At 39.9% G+C, this 24,499-nt stretch overlaps 1 protein-coding gene across 1 annotated transcript in view; it reads left to right on the top strand.

Annotated features, from left to right (window-relative positions):
* Positions 1 to 24,499, top strand: part of KCNT2 (potassium sodium-activated channel subfamily T member 2) — a 252,026-nt gene that overhangs the window by 149,213 nt on the left and 78,314 nt on the right. Inside the window, exons 11-13 of the mRNA XM_048498157.1 lie at positions 3,109 to 3,273; positions 3,874 to 4,010; positions 11,132 to 11,195. Coding sequence (XP_048354114.1) covers positions 3,109 to 3,273; positions 3,874 to 4,010; positions 11,132 to 11,195 — 366 coding nt within the window. The remainder of the gene's footprint in view (positions 1 to 3,108; positions 3,274 to 3,873; positions 4,011 to 11,131; positions 11,196 to 24,499) is intronic.

Here is a 24,499-nt window from a genome sequence, read left to right as displayed (position 1 = left end):
AGGATTGTGATAAAGTATAGTCTTATTTTAATAAAAATGCCAAGTTTGTCTTTTTGAAAACAACCCTATATTTTGATAAGTCTATACCAATAGCATTATGTGTGTGTGTGTATATATATATATATAGAAATTATATATATATAATAATAATAAGTCTATACCAATAGACTTATTATAAGTCTATACCAATAGCATTATGTGTGTGTGTGTGTATATATATATAGAAATTATATAATAATAATAATAATAATAATAATAATAATAATAATAATAATAATAATAATAATAATAATAATAAAAGGGGGAATAGAATAGCTGAAGCCATCTTTAGTCTAACATTTTATGTATTTTAATTAATTTATATATATGATGTTTTAACTTTTTATTTTGTTGGAAACCGCCCTGAGCCTTTGGGGTGGGCGGTATACAAATACAATAAATAAATAAATAAATAAATAAATAAATAAATAAATAAATAAATAAATAAATAAATAAATAAATATTATTTATTCGGCTTAATAGACCGCCCAACCTCCGAAGGGCTCTGGGCAGTGTACAATGAGACATAAAACAAATACAATATAAGGTCTCATAAATACAATATAATGATAAAACATTAAAATTCATTAAAATATATTATAGCAGCAATTTCAGTAATTACAGATAAAAATACATGCGCAGATACATGCACAGATGGCACCCAACCCAAAAGCCAGGAGGGCCAGCATTGGCCAAAAATGGATGGTATCAGCAATCAGGCAATGCTGAAGATGGCAAAACTGTCGTGGGGGCAAGCAGAGGGGGCAGGCAGCTCTGTGGCTTGGTGCATATCCCCAAAGGCCCGTGTGGAATAATCCTTTCGGTCTTACAGGCCCCATGGAAACTCTACTAAGGTCGCCTGCGAGGGGCTGGATACAGCAGAATGGTAAAAGCATTCCACCAGGGACCGGGGGGCCAGGGCTGTAAAGGCCGTATCGACAAGGGGCAGGGGACTACTAGCAAATTGGCCTCCGCAGAACGCAGAGGCCTATTTGGGACATATGGGGTTAGACAGTCTCGCAGGTATGAAGGCCCCAAGCCTATATTTCACACACACACACACACACACACACACACACACACACACACACACACACACACACACACACACACACACACACACACACACACACACACACACACACACACACACACACGAGGATATGAATTGTGAAGAATTAATAACTTCCATTCCACTTATTACCTTGCACTCTCTCTTTCATCTATCATTACAACGAAGTTCAGCCATTATTACTCACATTCACAGGTGGGCAAGTTAATAGCTTGTAACTTAGCTGGCAGTTCTGCCTTCTGAGGTTTTAGGTTAATTAACCAAGCTGCTCATAGGTAACAACTCCTCACAGTTTCCTCATAACTATGCAAAGACATTTTACTATATTAACAACATTTGGGGAGGGGGGAGGGCTAAAAGACGACTTAGCCACTCGTAAGTTCAGGCCAAGCAGCTTGATTTCTCTGCTTCATTTCTGTAAAACAGAATTAAAATAATGTGGGAGATGTGAAATGAGTCTGCTAATGTTTGTGTGGAGAGTTGAAGCCAGAACAATAAAGGAGTTTTATAAGCTGCAGTAATAAATTTCAGCAAACTGAAAATTATTAAAATGTTATTTTTAGGAAGATAATGGTGCCATTTCTTTTTCATGCTGTATGAAGCAATGCATTGTAGCACTCTAGCTTTAGCATTAACCAGCTGTTGCTGAGGGGACCAAAGTAGCTTGGCAAAACTGAGCATTTAATAGTGTTCCCTGTATAACCACTATCACAACAATCTATAGCAATAATTCTAGTTCCCAGCATTCTGTTGGACACTAGCACAATCATGGAATGGAAACCTAGATGGTATATGTGAATGCAGATGCAGCGAACTGTGCCTAGGAACAAATTTGTTTTTTCAGTGTATGAATACATTAAACTTCTTAATACTAAATTAGACCACTGGTCTTTCAAGGTCAGCGTTGTATGTTCTAACAGGCATAAACTTCCCAGAATCTCAGGCTATCTTTCACATCCCCTATTACCTGATCTTTTTTAAAACTGGAAATGCTCGGGATCAGATCTGAGACCTTCTGCCTGCTGCTGTTCTAGCACTGAGTCACAGCTTGGATCACCGTTGCTGAAGCGGGCGAATCAGGCAGGAAAGGTCCAGTGTAGACTTCTACCTGACATGCTCATTTTCTATAGGCAGGAAGTTTTTATTGTGGAGGAGTATTCACACTTGTAAATATGAAGGAGTCCTTCTAGATTAAACAGTATCGTTGCCTAATTCTTTTCTATAGAAATTTAGTGGAACAGCTGATGAAATTGGCCATTGTGTAATTAACTAGGGGAGAAGCACTCATAGATATCATAAAACTGATATACGTCACATAGACCAGGCTATGGGTAACTGAGCTGTGAGTTTTCTTCATATGCCTTTCCCCCATTGTCTTTTTGAGACTCAGGGAACAGCAGCACAGAGTTAGGAACAACTCAGGCCTAAGTGATGTCACCGAAATGGTCACAAAGCATTATCCCCAAAGTGGAAACGTAGTAATTTTAGTACTTTTTAATTTAGCAGATTGTATTTATTTTAATGTAGAGGCCCTAAGATATACATCTGTACAAAAATCAAATTCTGGGGCAAACGTTTCAAGTAAATATGCAGGGACAATTAATAGGCACACTTCCTGTGTTTTTCCTGTGCCACAGGACTGATTCAACTAATTTTTCAAAAAAAAAAAAAAGAACATGCTGTAATGTTAATGCATTTCATGAACTGGTTTTTAATATTGGTGTTTTGATAATGGCTTTTATATTGGTTGGATCACTGCTTAGAGAAGTGATGAATAAGTGCAATAACTCAAATTTGAAAAATATTTGACTTTCCACGGTGGATTCATTTACTGCTTGAGTCGCTGCAGCGTTTGCCATGAGCAGATTGCCCTTTAAGGGGGTAATGTTGTTAAGAAAATCCAGATAGATCTGGTGGGTAGGTCATGTTGATTTGTACTGACCTTGGATTCATGGGCAAATATATCTGTATCATTCTTGTCTTTCTGTTTCTTGCAGTTTGAGCAGCTGGCTTATTTGTGGATGGAAAGGCAAAAGTCAGGTGGAAATTATAGCCGACACAGAGCTCAGACCGAAAAGCATGTCGTATTGTGCGTGAGTTCTCTGAAGATTGACCTGCTCATGGATTTCCTAAATGAATTCTACGCTCACCCTAGGCTCCAAGTAAATCAAACTAGAATATCAGTTCAAGCGGAAATCTCTTGCAATATTCTAGTTCTAGTTCAGGAATGGCTAAAATGAGATGTTCACCTTAGCCAACTTCAACTGGCAACCTTACCTATTAAATAATTGAACAAAAAGCATGTAGAAACATTCATTATTACAGATGTTTTAAACCTGCTGGTTTTCTGCTGTTAAGGTTTGCTGGAATTTGTTCGGTGTTCCTCTTGATAGCTCCTGTGAGCATCGATTTGTCTGTGGCAGAGTGTAAACGTGTGTTTTCTGGTGCAGAACTACTGATTTTTTCCCCTAGACGGCATAATACTAAAAACAGGCTTTGCTGGAGGAAGTGATTTAAACTCATCACAGCATGGTGCAAAGGTGGATATCTTGCTGGGCAGCTTTTGGCAGATGTAAATAGCATGGAGTCATTTACCTTATTCTTTACAGAACTTAGAGTTAAAATGTATTATCACTCTCACAGATTCTGACCCCCTCCCCCGCAACACTTCTTAATCCTGACTTTTGCTGGGCAAAAAAATACCCAAATAATATTTGTTGTGTTCTTTTTTCTCCCATTCCTTCTCACCCCCATTTTTACAGGACTACTATGTGGTTATCTTATGTCCCACTGAGATGGACGCTCAGGTTCGAAGAGTGTTACAAATTCCAATGTGGTCCCAAAGAGTTATCTATCTGCAGGGTTCAGCACTGAAAGACCAAGACCTCCTGAGAGCTAAGTAGGTATAAAAACATCAAATACTTTTCTTTTTCTCCCAGGTATTTCGGGGTTGGTTTTTTTTGCAATTTTGACTTCATAAATAGGAGCTAGATGCTTGAGAATCAGCATTTATTCAAAATCTTTGACTTTATTCAGAATCTTGTGCCATCCTAAGACCAGTGAATTGAGGAAGGTACAACTGTTTAAGATTGCATTGTCAGTCACTTTTTTCTTTCTATTTAATAGGCGCAGTTTGAAATCTTACATTTAAGCAAGTTAATTTCTAATTTTGTTAATTTCTTAACTTTTGTATTTATCTATTAGCTTATTTTTCCTCATATTTTTATAATAGTTTTAGAGTGTGGTACACAGGGCAATTTTACACATTACACAGAAGTAAGCCTAGGTTTGTCATTAAGTGTACAATCCACAGTTAGCAGCAAGCAATCTGTAACTCCCTGATGAACTTACCTGTTCATAAAACCATATTTGTTACATCCACACTTAACTAAAACTGCAATGTGTAAAGTGATTTAAGAGAGGAAAATGCCATGGTACCATTTACAGCTGAGGTGAATTATGTTAATTTTCCTGAAGAGCTGAATAAAAATAACAAGTAGGCAGGAATAAAGGTTTTTCAGCTTTGTTTCTTATTCTCATGACTTGATCCCATTCAGTCACAGAAAATAACTTTGTTCAGAGGGATTTAATGTTCCACTTTCAAAACCCTCCTTGCCATCTAGGATGAAATACTTGGCCAGAAATACTTGCTACGTATAGCTGTTATCTAATCTGCACAAAAAAAAGATAAAAAGCAACTGCGGCTGTGTGGGGGACGGGGGACACAACAATTAACTATGATTCTGCTGTAATACAAAAATTAATCTGTGAGTACTAGTGTTTTAATTCGTAGGATAGGAAGTTTCCTACTATGTTAATCTGTTTGAAAACTCTACCAATCAGGCAGAGGAGGAAAAAATCAGCTTGTCAAAATGCTTCTTTAATGGCATTTGCTGTCCTTTTCCAATTGATACTTTTGTTGGCTTTCTAAAGATACCAACTCCTAGGGGAAAATGTGTTGGAATTTGGTTAAATATGGATTAGCCCTGTGTGTGAGTGCATTGAAGGAGCTCTTCCAAACAACCATATGAAAGAAAGGAAAACTTACATTTATTTCAAGTAACTTCGGATCACAAGCATTGTTCCCGGGGAAAAGCAAATAGATAGAAACCTTTATCTAAAGAGATACCGCATATACTCGAGTATAAGCTGACCTGACCTGAATATATGCTGAAACACCTAATTTTACTGGGAAAACGTATTGACTTGAGTATAAGTCTAGGGTGGGAAATGCAGCAGCTACTGGTAAATTTCAAAAATAAAAATAGATCCCAATAAAATACCTTAATTGAGGCATCAGTAGGTTAAATGTTTTTGAATATTTATTTCAAAGAAAAACAGTAAACTAGCTCTGTAAGTGGAAAAGATGGTCAACAAAACAATATGGTATCAACAATAACTTTAAAAGTACAAAAAACGTAGCTCAATCAGCAACCAAGCTAAAACACAAGAGTTAAAATCCTTCAAAACTGGATTTCTCCTAATCTGTATGTCCAAATGTAACCTAATTTAGATTTTAAGAGGGATATTATTAAAAATGGAAAAGGAGATCAAGTCTTTGACAGTGTGATCCCACTTTGTGACCCTTAACATTCACCAGACTTACAACAAAAGAAACTTTAAATCTGTTTTCTGTTTCATAAACAATAGTGTGCAGTATAACAACGAAATATGGCAAACCAATACAGAAACAATAATCAACATATAATAGTTCTGGCCTGCTGTGCAAAACAGACTAGCAGGGTTTCAGTCCTTTACAATTCTCTTTAGCTGTGTCCTATGGCACTGTTGATGGACTTGCAGCTTTGCTGAGCCCTCTCTCCTTATTGTCAAGCCTTGTTCTTTGCTGAGCCCTCTCTCCTTATTGTCAAGCCTTCAAGGGTAGCCCTGAAATATGCAAATACAGTTCATAACAACTGAACTCTGTGAAGTTGACTGGCTCCAGCTACAGGCCTCTTAACAATTCTGAGGAAAATAATATTTATATAGCACCCATTATAACATTTTATAACAGGAAACCAAATACAAACTAATAGTCAATCAATATAAACACAATATCCCCTTCTCAACAATTTACAAACATTCTCATACCTGAAAAATGCAAATACAGTTCATAACAACTGAACTCTGTGAAGTTGACTGGCTCCAGCTACAGGCCTCTAAACAATTCTGAGAAAATGGAGCCTTTTCTTCCTTATATGGAAAATCTGAGCTCTTTAGTTCCCCCTAATGGACCCTGGGTTACACAGAGCTTCAGCTATAGCTGGTGTGAGGTTATCAGCACAGACTAGGGCACATACAGATGTGTATAAATACTGTATATACTCGAGTATAAGACCCGAAAATAAGCCAAGGGGGGCTTTTTCAACATAAAAAATGTGTTGAGAAAGTTGGCTTATACACGAGTATATATGGTAACTTTCCTTATCACAAGTGGACATTCTAACACACCGTCACGTATATGCAAATGTGATATGCTTCTGTGGGAAATCTCTGGCAGGAGCAGGTAGCGATTACTATTGTGCTCGGTACAAAGGAAGAGAAGAAAGAAAATGGCTTTAGGGTGAAGGAGGAGTTGGTGGGCAGAGCCTAGACATGGAGAGCAAACAATAGAACACCTTAAAGTTACATAGCACACCCCAATGTCCAGGCATGCAGAAGTCTCTTATTCCAACAAAATGCCCTCCAGATTTTTGTTTTTTCCATCAGCTTTGAACTTGCACCTTCATCATGTACAGAATTTCAAAGCTAGCATTGTGAAGAGTTACCATCTCAAGCAGCCCTAGCACCAAACTAGATGATATGTTGTCCTCTGGATAAACTACCATTTTGTAAATGCCATGGGCAGTCCTTATAACAGCACTATAGGGGCCTGATTTTAGAGAGAACCATTTGAATGTGGTGAGAAGTTACTCCTGATTTTCCTGTTCTGTTTTTGAACCTGAAATGGCATCAAGAGGAGTTTTTTGCTGTCATCCTCCCCCCCGCCCCCGTTACAAGAATTACTATTCGATTAGAAGTTTTTAATTACTGTTTTTTCAAGTAAAACATTGTAAATCATGATGTTAGCAGCTTGTTGGGAATTATTTTTTTAATCAAAAAATATTATCCAATTTACCTTTGAAGCTCAGAGGGCTAAAATCTTAATGGTTCCCAGGATTTCTGCAGATCATTGGGAGAGCTTATAAATTGCAAAATGCATTCTTAAGAATGTTGGGTGAGACTACTGGAGTGAGCATTGTTTCATTTATAATAATGGGTCATTGTGGGATAAACTTCTAGTTTCCTAGGCATTTGGGAGAGCAATCTTCAAGAGACAGAACTGTATGGAAAACCATTACCCTTTATTGCATTTGAAAGGAAATGTATAGAAAATATAAAATTGGGAGAGAACCATTGCTGAACAAATAAGGATTGAAAAGGTTCAAAGATTAGCCACCATGCTGGCCTTATTAAAAAGATCCCCCCCCCCTCCACACACACACATATTAGATGGTAAACTTAAATCCAAAAAGTTATCCCTTAAACATAATCATAGGAATTTATTCCATAATAATGCAAAATGCAGAAACTACAGAAATGTACTGTTCCCCATTACAAAACATGTAATTGAATGTACCTTTCATAGGAGTGTTTTTAATCGCAATCTGTGTGAAACTGCATGGTGGGAACTTAATAGACTGTATTATAAGAAATAGAGCTCAATAAAATTGGAAGTTGCTAAGCAGCTGTAATTCTTTTCCTTATAAAGATTTAGTAAAAGATAAATCAACTAAATCTTTCTATTAAAAGAAGTATTAGGTATGTTTTGACTACTGAAGACAGCAAAACAGAATCTTTTTTATTGCTTATTCTGATCTGCACATGTATTCTGCACTAAAAAACAGTGTGGCTTCTTATGAAAATTGGTGACTGTGTAGGTCATTATTGAAAGCTTTTGTTAAAAACAGCTGCACAGAGGTTCTTTTTAAGGCCCTTTACTTTTATGGAAATGATTCTGGCTGTTTCCTTACACTCATGGCAATGAATACTAAGAGGGCCGAGCTGGTGGAGAGAGCCAGTTAAATTCAGGGGAAAAAGAATGGTAACAAGGGTGCTGTGGATGTGCTTTGGGTTATAATAGGATGGATATAATTCTGGCCATATTGTGGGGGATGGCATCTAACAAAGAAATGATAACCAGGGAGAATTACAGAGTAAATCATGACTGTGATCGCTTCATCAGAAATTCTTGCAGGAACTTGCCTAAAGTCAGCAATGTCAGCTTTCATGACAGGCACACCACAGTCATGATACTTTTATTTCACATAGCTCACATCCTATTCACCAATGGTCAGGCAGCAGACTAATTGAGGGTTGTTAGGCTGTTCCTGTCCAGTCACCAGAACAGACTACCTGCATCTATCCGAAGCTGTCACCCAGGAATGAGCTGAGTGTTGGCTTCTGTCCGGGCTCGGCTGTGGCGCCCGGACTCGCCCCCCTGGGTCACACGCAGGCCGGCACTGCGGGGCACGTAAAGGCCGCAGAGGAGCCTCTTGCAGTGGCAGTGCAGGCCTTAGAGGCCTTGTTCAAAGAGGAAGGCAGGGGAGAGAGGAGTTTTAGGCCCAGCAGGACCAGCCTGCCCACAGCTGAGGCAGATGTGGGAGATGGGCTGGGGAAGCAGCTGGGATGAGGGAGAGAAATGAGAGGGCAGAAGGGATATATGGAAGTGGGAAAGGGAAAGACAGGAGCTGCCGCAGCAGCAGGGAATGTGGGTGGTGGGGTGAAAAGGCAAAGGAAAGGGGCACCTCAGTGGTGGGAAGTAGGAAGGAGGGAAGAGGACCCTGGAGGCAAGACCCCCTGCCAGAACCCAGAGCACTGTTTAGGCTGGTCCCAACCCTGTGAAGTAACAGGGTGGGAACCTCTCTCCCTGTGAGGCCACAGGGGAGAGGCAAACCTCTGGAAACTCCTCTCCCTGTGAAGCAACAAGGGAGAGAGGGAGGGAGGGTGCGAACTTTCAGGTCAGCCAGGGGAAGGAGGGCAGAGAGACCTGCTAGGCAGGGAGTGACGTGGGCAAGGGCTGCCGCGTACACCAGGCACCCTGTGGACACGGTTGTTTCTTGGCCCCTTGGGCCAACTGGAAAAGTCATCGGCTGGGGTGACTAACCCCCAGGTCAGGGAAGGAGGGAAGGATCAGCCGCCAGAGAGCCCCAGGCAAGGAGGAGAAACGCCACACTTTCTGGTTTAGTTCTGGTGAAACATTGATTTTTTTGAGTGTGGGGAAGAAGTGGGAATCTGGAACTAACTCCCAGTTGATCACGGGGATCAGCTAGAGGTTGGGTTCTACTATTATCCCATCCTGGAAACAATGGTATGTCCCAAATTTGCTGAGATTCAGCATATTTGAACAGTGGAGCAGTAGTGATGAGAAGCCCATTTGATTACCCTTCTTTTCTCCCCACCCCACATTATCAGTTTGGACTGTAGAGGTCACTGCTATAGAGGTCAGCTCTCGGGGTTTGGGGGTTCATTTCTCTGCTCCATACCCCAAACTGACTTGGACTGCAAAGAGATGGAGAAACAACCTCTCCCCTTCCCTTTTACAATGGGGATATCAAAAGCATTGGTTCTGTTTTGCCTGTCCCCCAAAGCTTGGAAAGAGGAAAGAAACAATGTTCTTCTTTCTCTTTTGCAAAGGGGAACTTGAAAAGAGGGAAGATAATCTCTCTCTCCTCTTCCTTTTGCAATGGGGAGATCAAGAGTTACCGTACTTATGATTTCCAACTGGAATGTGCAGTAGTTTTTTTTTCGGGGTGGGGGGAGAGAACAGAAGCCATTTTTAGCTGGTCCCTCATCAGCTGTGAGTCAGCTTCTGATTACCTCTGAAGCTTTCCTGAATCTCAGCAGAAGAAGCCTAGGATCTAGGGAAGTGCTGGGGTGATCTGAACCTAACTCTTAGCTGATCACTTGGAAAGCTATGTGTCAGCTTCTGTGCAACAGGCAGATACAAACTTATTTGGCAGCTGCTTGAGTTGCTTTGTGCATGATATCCTTTATCAGCTCATAGCCTGGCCATGTCAAATATGATATGTGTGAGTGCCAGAGCCAGAGAGATAGACCCTTCTTTGTGTAGCTTCCACATAGTCAACGTTCTATGCATAACATTTGATTTTATTTATTAGGGACTCTTTTAAGTTATGGTTGTAACTATCTGCAGTGTGGCTTATAATTATCTGTTGTGTACATAAATATATACTTTTTTAAACTATCATTCTTAATACTAGAGAAAAAGTGGTTCAAAGATACCGTTCTGGTGGTATAACAGCAGTTCTGCTAGAGTAGCAGCTTACATTGTCAGAAGAAGAGAGTGTGGTTTTCATTGATTTTCCCCTCCTTCTGCAGATCCCTATTTTTCTACCTAAGTTGTTCCTCAGGGTCTTAAGTAACAGAGGCTTTGTAGGGACCTTGTGGACCATCTGGTTCATTTCCCTGCTCAGTTGGGGCTGCCAACTCTCTTCTGAGAAATTTGTGGATATTTGGGAGATGGTGCCAATAGAGAGAGGAATTTCTCCTAGAATCTGTAGTATACCATACAGTCTTTCCTCTGAAACTGCCATTTCCTCCAGGGAAACTGATCTCCGTGGCTTACCATCAGTTGTGATTTTGGAAGAATTCCAGGCCCCATGGGAGATTGGCAACCCTATGCTCAATTGAGGAAATCATACAGTATATAGCAACTTAGAAATATGCATTTGGTTTGTTTCTCTTTAAGCTTTGGCTCTCATATTTTTCTCTTCTTTCCTGATAGGTTTTATTATGCACTGTGGTGTGACATGGCTTGCTCATAATTTTCTTGATTATAGCTCATTTGGTATTGGTTATCTATATTAATTGAAAAATGTAAACAATGAAATGATTTTTTAAAGAACAGTTATGCCTAACGTTGGCATTGCATCCTAGTTTAAAGCAAGTATTTAGACCATTGTCAGAGATGATATGGGAAATATGAAACATTTGATAATAATTTGCATATGATTTTAGGATGGATGATGCTGAGGCCTGTTTCATTTTAAGTAGCCGTTGTGAAGTGGACAGGACGGCAGCCGTAAGTTCTTTACAATTTGCTTCTTGTGTTTGTGGGTTCAAGAATTGTTATGGATAACTTGTCAGAAATAAGAGGAATTATTGCAGCAGCTGGATAAAAAGCTTGAGGGGGGAAAGGGGGTTGGGAAAGCCACAGCACTGTTAACAGAGCTTTACAAGCAATTTGTTGCAAACTGATTGTGTCCCTTTTACAAAGCGATTCTCTCACATACTGCTAAGCTTGACTGAATTGCTAATGGTGTTTCGGTTAACTTCTGTAAAACATTCTCATTCAAGGTGTGATCATTCTAAAAAACTCTGAGGAAGTTTATACAGATCCATTGTTGTCATTCTGAAGATCCACACAGTTGCCATTGCTTCTTCTAAGCCAGTGTTTTTCAAACTTTTTAATCATCAGACAGCACCTTCCAGGTTGACTTGTCCGCTAACGATCTTCATCATGTAGCTGAGGACTCTTAAATTCCCACTCAAATATGAGCTGACAAGGGGAAAACAAGAACATCCATCTGCCCAAAAGTCAGATCTGTACATGCCCCACAGTGATGTAGGAGGTCATTCTTCATGATCTGGTCCAGTAAATGCTAGGTAAAGAAATTACAGGACTGCTGCCCACAACAATATCAGTTTTTCCCAGAGACTGGCAACACTTGTTTAAAAAAAGGTACCATAATATGCATGCCATATATATGTAGTTCCTGTATCTTATATTTGCTGTATGGCATAGACCAGATCATAGGAAAATAGTTCCTGAACTTGTAGCATCCTGTTGGGGCTGTACTGGTATAGTTTTTAAATCTTTTTTTTCTCCCCTATAACCAGTGCCTATGGGGAAGGGCCTTGTCGTGGCGGCACTGCTTATACCAACGCTTCCCCTTTTTTATGATCTCATATGTACGTATGTGTCTTTTGTGTATTTATGCCTAGGCAATGGACCTTTAATTGAATACATAGCTCTTGAGCAATTCTAGGCATAACTACTGCTTTTAATAGAAAAGTGGATTAGATGCATTTTAAATAATACTGAATTAGTCAACAATGGCATCTTTTACTGCCTTCCTTTACTTTTTGCTGATCCTACAGATTAGCATGGCAAATTAAAATAAGAGGCCAGGATTGTATAACAACCACATCCTAATATGAAGTCTTTCTGAAAGGGCATAGAAATGCCTACTTGAAAAATCTGTTAACAATAGATAACTTAGCCCTGATAATGAATGATAAGTTACCTAGTCTCCTTTAGATTACATTGATAAGTGCTATGTCTTTGCCTCGTGACTGTTTATTTCAGTTGTAGTAACTGTCCAGGACTCCCTGTAATATTCTGCCTCCGGCTTTGAGGCAAGGCTAATTCTAGGCAGATGATATCAAGAATCTACCTGAAAATACATGAATAAGGCTAGACTTTTCAGAAGTATAGCTACTGAACATAAGAACATAAGAGCTAGCCTGCTGGATCAGACCAGAGTCCATCTAGTCCAGCACTCTGCTACTCACAGTGGCCCACCAGGTGCCTTTGGGAGCTCACATGCAGGATGTGAAAGCAATGGCCTGCTGCTGCTGCTCCTGAGCACCTGGTCTGCTAAAGCATTTGCAATCTGAGATCAAGGAGGATCAAGATTGGTAGCCATTGGTAGCCACTGCTAACAAGAGTGTGCTGAAGGCCAGGCTACACCTTACAGTTTTAATGTGTAGCGTCTGGATTTCCCTAAGTTGACTTCAACTCAGAGAATCACAGGGGTGCAAGAGAATTTGGGTTGGCACAGGAAGAAAAAGGACTTCAGACTTCCCCCTGACCCAAAATGCGGGATGGGGGGAGTGCTAGGTGTCCTGCTAAATGGATGCATGTTTAGCCCCATCAATACATGAGCATATAGAGTATCCAGGTCTGCTGAGAACACCATGAGCTCCTTGAAGAAGATTTCCCCTGGGGCTCACTGACAAAATGCGGGAGGGTACATGAGGAAACTCACCAATCTTTGTTGGGGCAGAGGAAGGAAAGTATCTCTAATAATCCATAGTGTTCTTTTACAGCCATTATTTGATGTGAAGTCCTAGCAAATGCTCTCCTGCTGAAGGAGAGCATGTACCATGTTTTCAAGTAACTGTTTTCAAGAGAGAAGTGAACCTTTTTTTGATATTTGAATGAAATATACTTCCAAATTTAGCTTGGGGTAGGGGTGGGGGAAGCTTGTCCCTGCTGTCAGAAGTTTGGGAAACACTGTTCTGGATTTTCAAAATATGGGCTTGGTGCTTCCTAAGCAGGAGAAGCCTGTCTTCATGTGTGGTTGGATAGCTCTTTGCATCCTGATTGTTAGGACTCTGTAAAAGGTTGCTAAGTGTGAAGCTAAGTCGCCACAGGAGTGAGAAATAAGAGGGTTTTTTAAACAATGTAGGAGTATTGTATTATTTCTTTATGCTGTGTTTTCATTTGTAACAAATAGGAGTCCATGAACATCAGAAGATTAATAAAAAATGCATATGCACCCACATGGACCATATTCACATATAGACCATACTTTAGTATTAGTAATTGTGCTCATGCAAGTCTCGTTCTTTGAAATGGTACTATAAAACTGAGGTATCATTCTCATCAGGTAACATTCTCATCCCATTAACTTTAGCTGTGCCATCTTACCATTTCAGTGAATTTAAAGGGTGTTTTTTTAAGGCAAATTATATGAACCACTATATATTTTGTGAAAAGATAATTTACCATTACAATCTCCAAATGGATATTGTTTCTTCATTTACTTTTATATATTGGAACAACATTTTAAAGGGTACCCTAGACCTATATCACTATAGAATTAAATGATGCCTAGAAGGTGAGAGGAATAGGTCCTGGACTGGTATCTATCACACTTAGATCTCACTCGTCTTTCAAGGAGCTCATATACAACCACCGAACCGATCTTATTACCTATGTATTTTAATGTTCCTTTTTGTTGCATATGTGGCAGTTCATACACATATACCTATGTTAAGTTATGTGCATGTGCCTGAAAAATTAAAGACTAATCAGCTCAGTAACTTAAGAGCCACACGTGGCACTTTTGAGGACCATTACCTGATGTGGCACCTAACCCATGTCAGTGGAAAGTGGGCAAGAATTTTCTCCCATGGGAATTTTGGTAGTTGGATCCCACTTCGAAATCATCCCTACTGGAGAAATGGGGGGATTGCTGCCCAAGGTGGAGGCTCAAGCCAGGGGTGGAAATAAAGGTGGTCCTTTTGGTTGAGAGTAGTTGTGAATGTGACTGTCTGCGAATTATGGAGTGAGTATCATTGAATTAACTGTAATTTAGTGGTTTTTATTGTTAATACAAGTGTACTACTGCCAACTTATGCAATTTAAAGACCTTGGGGAGAGGGGAGGGTTACCCAGATAACTGGTTAGACTTGTTATGTCCCTGACAAATATAATAGTTTCAGAGACTCTTAATATCTTTGGGCTGGATCCCATGATCTGTGAATGAATCTCTGCTTATGGAAAGGAAGCTTCCCACCTCCCACCTTTGCTCTCTTGCCAAATGCTGCTCCCCAGGTATGGGGAAGGGGGTCTGGGGAACAATGCTGAGTGCAATGTGAGGGTCTAGTGTAGAAGAGAGGAATAAGGAGAAGTTGGTTGCACACCTTGTCCACCAGCAAAAAACAAACAAACATGAGAACCAACCCTCTATTTATGTACAAGTTACAATCAGGTGTGGCTAAGTAATTAGTCTTAGAAAAAACTTGAAAAACAAATGGCTGCCTTTGCAATCAAATATGCACATCAGTCTTCTGAAAATTGTGTTCTTGGAAATGTTTTGTTAGTGGCAAGAGCAAAAACACTAGACAACCTGAAGGCAACTTTTCACTGACAACAGATACATTGCTGAATGGATCAGTATGATTTTCATGCATTTTTAAATGTATGTGTGTCTTCTCTTTCTGTGGTTTCTGCAGAAAACATCAATGCAATACTGTGTACATGTGGATAATCTATTTACTGCATACAGTATGAACCTATAAAGAGCAACTGTAGGTGGATTTTATCTACTAGATAAAGTAGGAGGAGAAAAAGGATCCTAAGCACATGTGTTTGGATGAAAATAGTATATATTGCTATACAGGGCCTATGTTAAACAAAGTAAGGGCAGGAAGCCATCAGTGGCATCACTCAGAGCTGTACAAAAGTACTTAAGGCAAAACACAGCATCCACCACAAATGCTGCCAGATAACATAAGAGCAGAGATCTCTAACCTTTTTGAGCTTGTGGGCACCTTGTGGGAACAACCACAAAATTCCTGCTGCAGGGCATGAAGCCAACCATTGCAGGCAGAGTCAACGGCAAAATGTCAGGGAACAAGGTCATGCATATATAACAGTAACTCTTCAAAGTTTCAGGGAGAAGCTGTGTTTAACAGGATGCCTCTTAAAATGAACATATTGTCTAAAAATATTTTTCTTGATTACTTACAGCTTACCTTCAGCCATGCAGTGAAGATGTTTCTGTTTTTGTTGGCAGCTGCTGCTGAAGCAACTATTAGAAAATCTGCACAGCCAGTCAGATATCTAGTGGCTAATTACAAGCCCAGTTAGGTAAAAGCCCCAGATGGGCTTGGCTGCTTTCTAAAAACTCTCAACTGGCACCATGGAATGTATTGGTGGGTGACATGTTGGGAAGCCCTAGCATAGAGTATTTCAGTAATATTAGCATACTGAGTGAATTATATAGTTTATTATATCATATTTAGGGACAGTAGATTCAGGAATAACCATGAATGGCAATTCACTAGGAACGGGCTTCCTATTTCTGTCAGATACTGTCCTGAAATTAAAAAGTGATAGGTTATACAAATTTATCTTTGTTTAACTTAGGCAATATGAACCAATTGAGGGCCTTCAATCATGTGGTTTGGAAAGTTTGTCCCTTCCCCACAGCATCACAACCTCAAATTATGTGCGGATGATGTGATATGGTTTTGCAAGAAGTAGACTGAGGGCTTTAAACTAACAAGCAGCAAATATTCTGAAATGCTACCAGTGTTTTGATTCTTATTTTTCTTTATTTTATATGAAAAAGTAGGAGAATTTGGTCTTTAAAATAGACATGACACATTTTAAACCTAAAGGTTGTGTGTGCTTCATTCAAACTGTATTAGCATTCACAGCTGATTTTAGAGAGTGGGTGGAAATCACTTATCAATATAAATGGGCAAGTAATATTCATCAACTTTAGGACAAACACTATGGATAATGTGAATGACTGACTATAAAGAACCTAATGGAGGGGACAAAAACACTGTCTGGTTGATTTTTTAAATTTAATTTTTCTTGTTGATAAATAAGCACTGAGTAGAAGTCTTTGGTTAGGAAAAAAAGGATGATTCACTCTGCTTTCTGGTTAGAGATATTGTTATTTTCTGTTTATTAAAACATTTACTGTCTTCCTCTTGATTTGAAAATGACAAACAAAATATCATTAAAAAGGTAATGTAAATCAATCATTTAGAACCAGCAACTACAAACTAAATAAAAGCAAGAAAAAAAACCCCAATTGGTTCAATTTCAGCATTGCAAATTTATAAATCACGGCAGTAGAATCAACTAGGCCCTTAATTGCGACAGGAGGCAGGGCGTGTGGTAACAGCTCCAAAACCAGGGAGCATGTGTGTCCCTGGGCCGGCCAGGTGGCTGAGCCTCACCACCCAACAATGGTTGTGCAACACGCATGGGGGCTTGAGGGTGGAGCATGCTCTCTCTATATTAGGCAGTACGCAGTTGCTCCGGGCTTTTCGGTGCTTGGAAGCAAACTGACCCACCCACCCTCCCTCCCTGAAATAAGGGTTGGGGTTTTCGTTTCTTTTATTGTCAGAGCCCTGGGCAGTTTGGGAAGAAGAGCGCATCCTGGGGGGGGGGCGAGTTTGCGTGCCAGACCTCCCTGCATATGGGGGCCTCCATAAGAGGCTTGGGGTGGGGCGGGTTCAAGGCGCATGCCATGGAGGCCTCTGCAGGCAAACCTGACACCGTAGCTGTTTGGGGGCTACAAGGACTGGCGAACGCCCCCTGGCGCAGTACCGCTCTGTCCATCCCAATGAGAATTAGGGTTGTCGCCAGGGGCAGCCATGGGGGCTGAGCGGCTCCTAACGATGTGCTCCTCTTGCTTGCCCAGCTTCTGTATAATAATAATAAAGGGCTGCGGCCCAATTTAATCCAAGCCGTGTCCTATGATTATGCTGGGGATAATTAGGAAAGGAGTTGATAATAAAACTGCAAAGATTGTCATGCCCTTATATAAAGCCGTGGTGCGACCGCACTTGGAGTACTGTGTTCAGTTCTGGTTGCCACATCTCAAAAAGGATATTGAAGAGAGAGAAAAAGTGCAGAGAAGGGCAACGAGGATGGTTGAGGGACTGGAGCACCTTCCTTATGAGGAGAGGCTGCAGCGTTTGGGACTCTTTAGTTTGGAGAGGAGACGTCTGAGGGGGGATATGATTGAAGTCTATAAAATTATGCATGGGGTAGAAAATGTTGACAGAGAGAAATTTTTCTCTCTTTCTCACAATACTAGAACCAGGGGGCATACATTGAAAATGCTGGGAGGAAGAATAAGGACTAATAAAAGGAAACACTTCTTCACACAACGTGTGATTGGTGTTTGGAATATGCTGCCACAGGAAGTGGTGATGGCCACTAACCTGGATAGCTTTAAAAGGGGCTTGGACAGATTTATGGAGGAGAAGTCGATCTATGGCTACCAATCTTGATCCTCTTTGATCTGTGATTGCAAATGCCTTAGCAGACCAGGTGCTCTGGAGCAGCAGCAGCAGCAGCAGAAGGCCATTGCTTTCAATGAGTGGCGGATTCACCTTCCACCAAGGCCAGGGCTTTCCCTCACACCCTATCAAGCCTCCTCAGCCTGACTAGAGCAATCTGACTTCTTGTTATAACACACCAGCAGCAACAGATCTCTCTTCCTGATCTGCTCTCTCTGCTCTCGATCTTGGTCTAAGCACGAACCAAGGGAAAAAGACCCTCAGCCCTCCAGCTGCCTCCTTTTCTTCCCTGGCAATTTTCCTCCAGCCAATCAGGACTGGGCAGGACTAAACTATTTCAGGGCAGTCTCTCACTGGAAACCACTTCCCAAATTTGGGCATTTGTCACAGTGGTCCCCTCTATTAGCCTCATTATTCACAATTGTGAATGGTTCTGGCTCAGTGCTTGCAATCTGGACTTGTCTGTTTCAGGCAAATTGTACGCTAAATTCCTATTGAATCTTCTTATGAACTGGATCTCGATTAATAGACCTATAGGAATAGAGCAGATGACACTGAAAGCTCTTGCAACCAAATACCTCCACAGAGGAAAATCCAGCCTATATGTAGCATTCATTGATCTAAAGGAGGTGTTCGATTCCGTAGATAGATCACTGCTATGGCTTAAATTACAGAAGCTTGCTATAGAACCCAGGCTTCTTTTACTAATTAGGTCTCTATACAGTAATCCCACCTGTCAGATAAGGTGTTGGTCATCAGGTCCTCTGACACTCAAAATATTGGTCTCAAAGGGGATAAAACAGGGCTGGCACCTGTATTATTTAACCTTTTTTTGTACGATCTTGCCCCCATTTTGAATAACTCCAACCCCCATTGTCCTTATCTGAATGATGTTCCTTTGTCCATCCTCCTTTATGCCGATGACGCAGTCTTGCTATCAAGAACAAGGTTAGGTCTCAAAAACTCCCTGATCAAATTCGAAGAGTATTGTCGAAACAATAGGTTGGCTATTAACAATAAGAAATCTAAAATAGTGATCTTTTCTAACATCTTTAGACCCATGAGATGGTCCATCCAAGGGGTTGACATAGAGCAAGTCAAATTGTTCAAATACCTTGGGATAACATTTCATCATAAGTTAAGCTGGACCACTATTAAAGGTTGCAAAAATCTGTCCACTGCAGTTCTGAAATTTTTTAACATCCATGGTGGGAGGTTTATTCCAGCAGCACTGAAGGTGTTTAATGCCAAGGTGGTCCAGTACCTATTGTATGGTATCCCTGTCTAAATCCAAAATGACTAGCTTAAACAACCTGGAACGCATCCAATCAAACTTCCTATATAAGATATTTGGCACCCCACATTGTGTCCCTTATGGTGTGCTTTGTCTGGAATCAGGGCAACATCTATTAGAAATTAGGGCATGGGCTGTAACATTTGGCTGCGTCTATGCTTCTGCACAGATCCAAAAAGCTTATCTTTGCTAGAAAAGAGGGAGCTTCAGCTTTCAAAGTGGTGGCTTCATATTGAAAAAAAATTATTCTCCTTGGGTTTCTCATGGGAGTCTTCATATGCTTACTGCCACGGAGATTTACCATCGTCTAAAGACCAGACTGTATGACCAGGAATACAATTTCTCCTGAGTGCTGCACAAAGCTCTTGTTCCCCTCTATACTTTTGGATCATACCCCAGAAATCTAACCCTGCTGTTTATTTAGAACAGCTTGTTAACTATAAGTGCAGATGGGTCATGACCAGAGCAAGGTGCAACTCATTCCCCTCTGTCTGTCTTCAAGGTCATCTCCTTAACATCTCACGAAGTGAGCGTTGTTATCGGTACTGTCCCAACACTATGGACTCAATTCTTCATATCATGCTTTACTGTTTGAGGTATAATGATATTAGAACCGATCTGGGAGCCTTACTACCTCCAGAATTTATGTTTTTCTCAGACAAACTAAAAATGTCTACGCTATTGAACAGCCCTCATGTAGAAATTTCTGAAGCAGTTGCCACATTTTTAATCCATGTTCTACATGATGTGTAACAATGATCCTGTTATTGTACCTGGAATGAACGGTACTTCTGGTTTTATGCCTAATAAAGGTTTGGGGATTGGATTGGATTGCAGAATATAACATGATGCAGTCAGACATTATAACACATTCAGTGAACAATGCAGTAGAAAATAGAAGTAATATGAACAAAAAAAACACAAAAAAATCTAAAGCCAAGGTGCATCGCAGAAAATAGAATTACAGTGGCAGAATATGAAGCACTAAAAGCAAAATAGCTACAATAATTGGCTGTTGTGAGTTTTCCAAGCCATGTGGCCTTGGCATCTTCAGAGGCATGTCCTACTGAGATGTGTTCAGAGTTATGTCATGGTGAGAAACACATCTCACTGTGACATGCCTCTGAAGAAGCCAGACATAGATGCAGGTGAAATAGTTTTAGGAGCTAAAACTATCAGACTATGGCCACATAGCCTGGAAAACACACAGCAGCCAGTTAATTCTGGTCGTGAAACCCCCTGACCAGCAATAATTGTTGCAGCAGACTACTGTTAAAATAGGAAGAAGTACAGCACATTTTGAGATATCTCTCTTACATCTAACTACTATTTCTGCTTTGTGCATCTTGCTCTTTATTTGATGATGCCATCTTTATTTCTTAGCAGTGTTCCTCTTATTAAACTACAAGCATTAAATGTAATTAAGAAGTCATTGGGAACTACCCATCTAATTTCTTTGCGTTTCACTTAATGTCTTTATATCTATATAGTAGTGATTTCAAGTAATAGGTTTAATAACAATGCTGGAACATTCCTTTTGACATGCTGAGACATGGAATGTCTTCTATATCTTAGCTTCTGACATGGTGAGAGACATTTTATTATGCGTCAGACTGGAGTAATATTGCTTTCACGAAAGCTCAAAGAATAACATTTCATCACTTCAGATCATGCTTATATTACCAGCCCACTACCTGTTGATATCTGGCTGTCATCTCATGGCTTACATCACCATTCGGAAACAATATGGTACCTGCCAGAAAATGGCTACTGTGACATAATATATGTCACAGGGCTAGCAACCTGTTTACATGGTGATAGACAGTTGCCAGGAAACAGGATATGGATACCATGGTTTTTCCTTGATGTTGCCACTGACACAACTTTACTACCTTCAGACATGGAAGTTTCCTTTAGTTACAGTTAAAGTAATGGCAAGTTGCTGCTGACAGATCGATCTTGCATGAATCTTTCTAATCTTTTAAGTCCACCAACAGGAAATGTCACAATTTAATTGTGGAGTAAACAAGTGCTTTATTTTCTCCAACCCAAATGTATTGCCCATCAACTTATTCAGTTAAATTCTAGTATTATGAGAGAAAGAGAAAAGGTTCTCTGTCCCATGCATAATTTACAAACCTCAGTCGTGTCTCCTACAGTTGTCGTTTTCTGAACTGAAAAGCCATAGATATTTCAGCCACTTCTTGTAGGAAGGATATTATCCCATTAATCATCCTAATCTCATAATTATCTTGGTTGTCTTCCTCTGTTCTTCCTCCAACTCTACAAGATGTTCTTATTTGAGATGTTAATATCTCAAAATATCTTTTTTGAATCTCCAGATGAGGTGGCATCATTGATCCATACAGGACTATCAAATATTAGCTATTTTATTTTCAGTCCCTTCCCTTGAAAATTCCCAGCATGTAGTTTGCCTTTTCTCATCCTTGTCACCCTGAAGCAACATTTTTATTAAGATGTTTTCTACAAGCCCGTGAGGTCTTCCTCAGTTCCTGCCAGTTCAAATCTTATCAGCATATAATTAAAGCTAGGATTTTTCTATCTCTAGTGTGCCTGATTTTGCACTTACCAAAAATTAAACCTCACTCGCAACATTATCACCCAGTTTGGTCTTTCTTCTTATGCCATAGCTGCTATATGTACAAAAGTGTCTTTGTCAAAAGCTTTTTGGAAGATCAAATATGTAATCTTTACCAGAACACCCCGATCCATATGCTTGTTAACCTTAACTGCCAAAGGTTGGTGAGACACAACTTTGCTTTCTAGAAGTCGTGCTGATTTTTCCTCAGAAGTCTTGATTCCTATACATGCTTCATAACTCCTATCTTTAATAAAAGTTGCTGCTAAATGTTGCTTTCATGACAGACATTAGGCTGACTGTGGAGAGAGTGGTACGATTTCTGCTTAGGGAACAGCTTCATAAAATATTGGAGACATATAATTTATCTAGTAACACCAGTGATATTCTTAAATACGATTTCCCCAGAGTCCCCCGTGACATGCAGATAGTTCGCATGATCAAGATGGATCTGAAGCCTAAGCATGGGGTCAGATTATATGGATAACTAACATGATGTATACTGTGCTCTCTCACTTCATGTGCCATATCTTTCATTAATCAAGGTGTGGCCTTTTGCATGAGTGGCCTCAAATCTAGATTTATTACTCTGGTATACGCTTTAGTTAAATTAGTTCAGCCTGCTTCTAATGAAATGAACAATGTTGTCATTTAAATTTATCAGTTTTCCTCACTGTCTGAGATTTTATTTTGTGTATTAGGCCACAGAAAATTTTCTTGTCTCCTGACACAAATATAAATTAATCACTCAGTTCTCCATTATTTTTTCTCACACTAGCAAGTTTGTGACAATTTTTTGCTGACAAGTCACAATGGACTTATAACAACTCTGCAGGGGTTTCAAGGTGAGAAACTAACAGAAGTAGTTTGCCACTGCCTTCTTCTGCATATCAACCCTGATATTTCTTTGTGATCTCTCATCCACATTCTCTAGAGTTTCCATTACCTTGAAGCCCCGTTTAGATATGTAGGTATGCATGGCAATAGCTGCCTCCCCCAGACCTGAACTATTAGTTCTATCTGCTTCAATGGAGTCAGCACCCATAAAGGACCCTTCCTCTTTGCTCCTCAGAGTTTTATAATTTATGTTTCTCCTCCCACTAACCTGGTCAGGTCTGGTCAAAAAAACTTTTCCTGATGTCTCCACAGATTTTTCCAGAAGTCTTTCTAGCAATTAATTCCTCCAAATCTATGTTCTCTTCTGGTTATCACCCATATAGCTGGAGTTGGGGGAGCTGGACCATCCCACTGTCTCTAGCTTATGATTTCTTCCGTACCTACGGGACCGTCTTGCTCCATATGTCCCAAATCGATCTCTGTGGTCAGCAGAGGCCAATCTGCTGGTGATCCCTGGCCCCTCAATGATGCGGCTGGCCTCCACTCGGGCCAGAGCTTTTACAGCTCTGGCCCCCGCCTGGTGGAACGCTCTGTCTCCAGCTACGTGGGCCCTGTGGGACCTTAACGAGTTCTGCAAGGCCTGCAAAACTGAGCTGTTCCACCGGGCCTTTGGGGAGACTGGCTGCTGAGAGCACCCCCCCTCCCTCTTTCCCCTGCCAGAACATCTGTGGACCCTACTGTCCCTCCTCCCCCTTTTCTTTTTGGGGATCTGTTAGTAGGACGCCATCTATTTATTTGATTGAACGCTGCTTTTAATGGGGTAGTTTTAACATATATATAGGGCCACTGTTTAATGTTTATTAATTTAATTTGATATTATTGATTTTATTGTGTGCTCTATTTGTTCACCGCCCTGAGCCCTCCGGGGGAGGGCGGTTTATAATAATAATAATAATAATAATAATAATAATAATAATAATAATAATAATAATAATAATAATAATAATAATAATAATAATAATAAGGGTGGCTGAGATGAGGCTAGGAAGCAATTGAATTGACTTTCCCCCTTGTCTGTTCTCAGATGAGAGAGAAAAACATTTTAATGTACAAAGTGAAGGTGCTCTGTTCAGAGCTCTAAAGAAAATTTTTTTTAAACCTTCAGTTGTACTTCTGAAAATAAAATTAAAAAATAAGAACAGATATGAGACTCTGAGAATCTTAGATGTTAACATAACTTCAAAAATGTCCTATTTTAATGTATTAATAACAGTGGGACTTTATATAGACACAGGTCTTTCATTAGATGAGCATTTAAAATTAAAGGAATTTGTTTTTAATGAACAAATTTTGCCAATCAAGCCTCATATTTACTTTTTAATAGAAAGATGTATACCAGAATATTTTGGTCCAAAATGTTTGGCCTAATATTTTATAGTACTTCCATTAGTATGATAATTGCTACATTCCCACAGAACTGGATAAAGATAAGCTTAGGCCCTAAGATATGTCAGACTTTAGGAGTTCTATAGCATTTCCAAAAGAATGCAAAACTTGAAATATAGTAAATTTCATGTGTTTAGATTAGATGGGCTGTAAACGGTAGTGTTCTTAGCTTGTGTATGAACCCAATTTAACATACCAGTGGGTTGGATTAAAAAATATATAATTGGAAATAAATTTGTGCTTGTACAGTTCCACAGGGTCTTATATGAGTGCTTACTCAAGAGTTCACATTTGATTATTAGTACACAATAGTCACACTGTACTATAATAGATCATTTTAATGGATGTTTTTATGCTTTTTATACAAGAG

This window comes from Sphaerodactylus townsendi, linkage group LG05 (genome assembly GCF_021028975.2).
Source record: "Sphaerodactylus townsendi isolate TG3544 linkage group LG05, MPM_Stown_v2.3, whole genome shotgun sequence".
In the NCBI taxonomy this organism is placed as follows: Eukaryota; Metazoa; Chordata; class Lepidosauria; order Squamata; family Sphaerodactylidae; genus Sphaerodactylus; species Sphaerodactylus townsendi.
The sequence above is the reverse complement of the archived record's forward strand: the minus strand, read 5'-3'. Positions and strand labels throughout refer to the sequence as shown.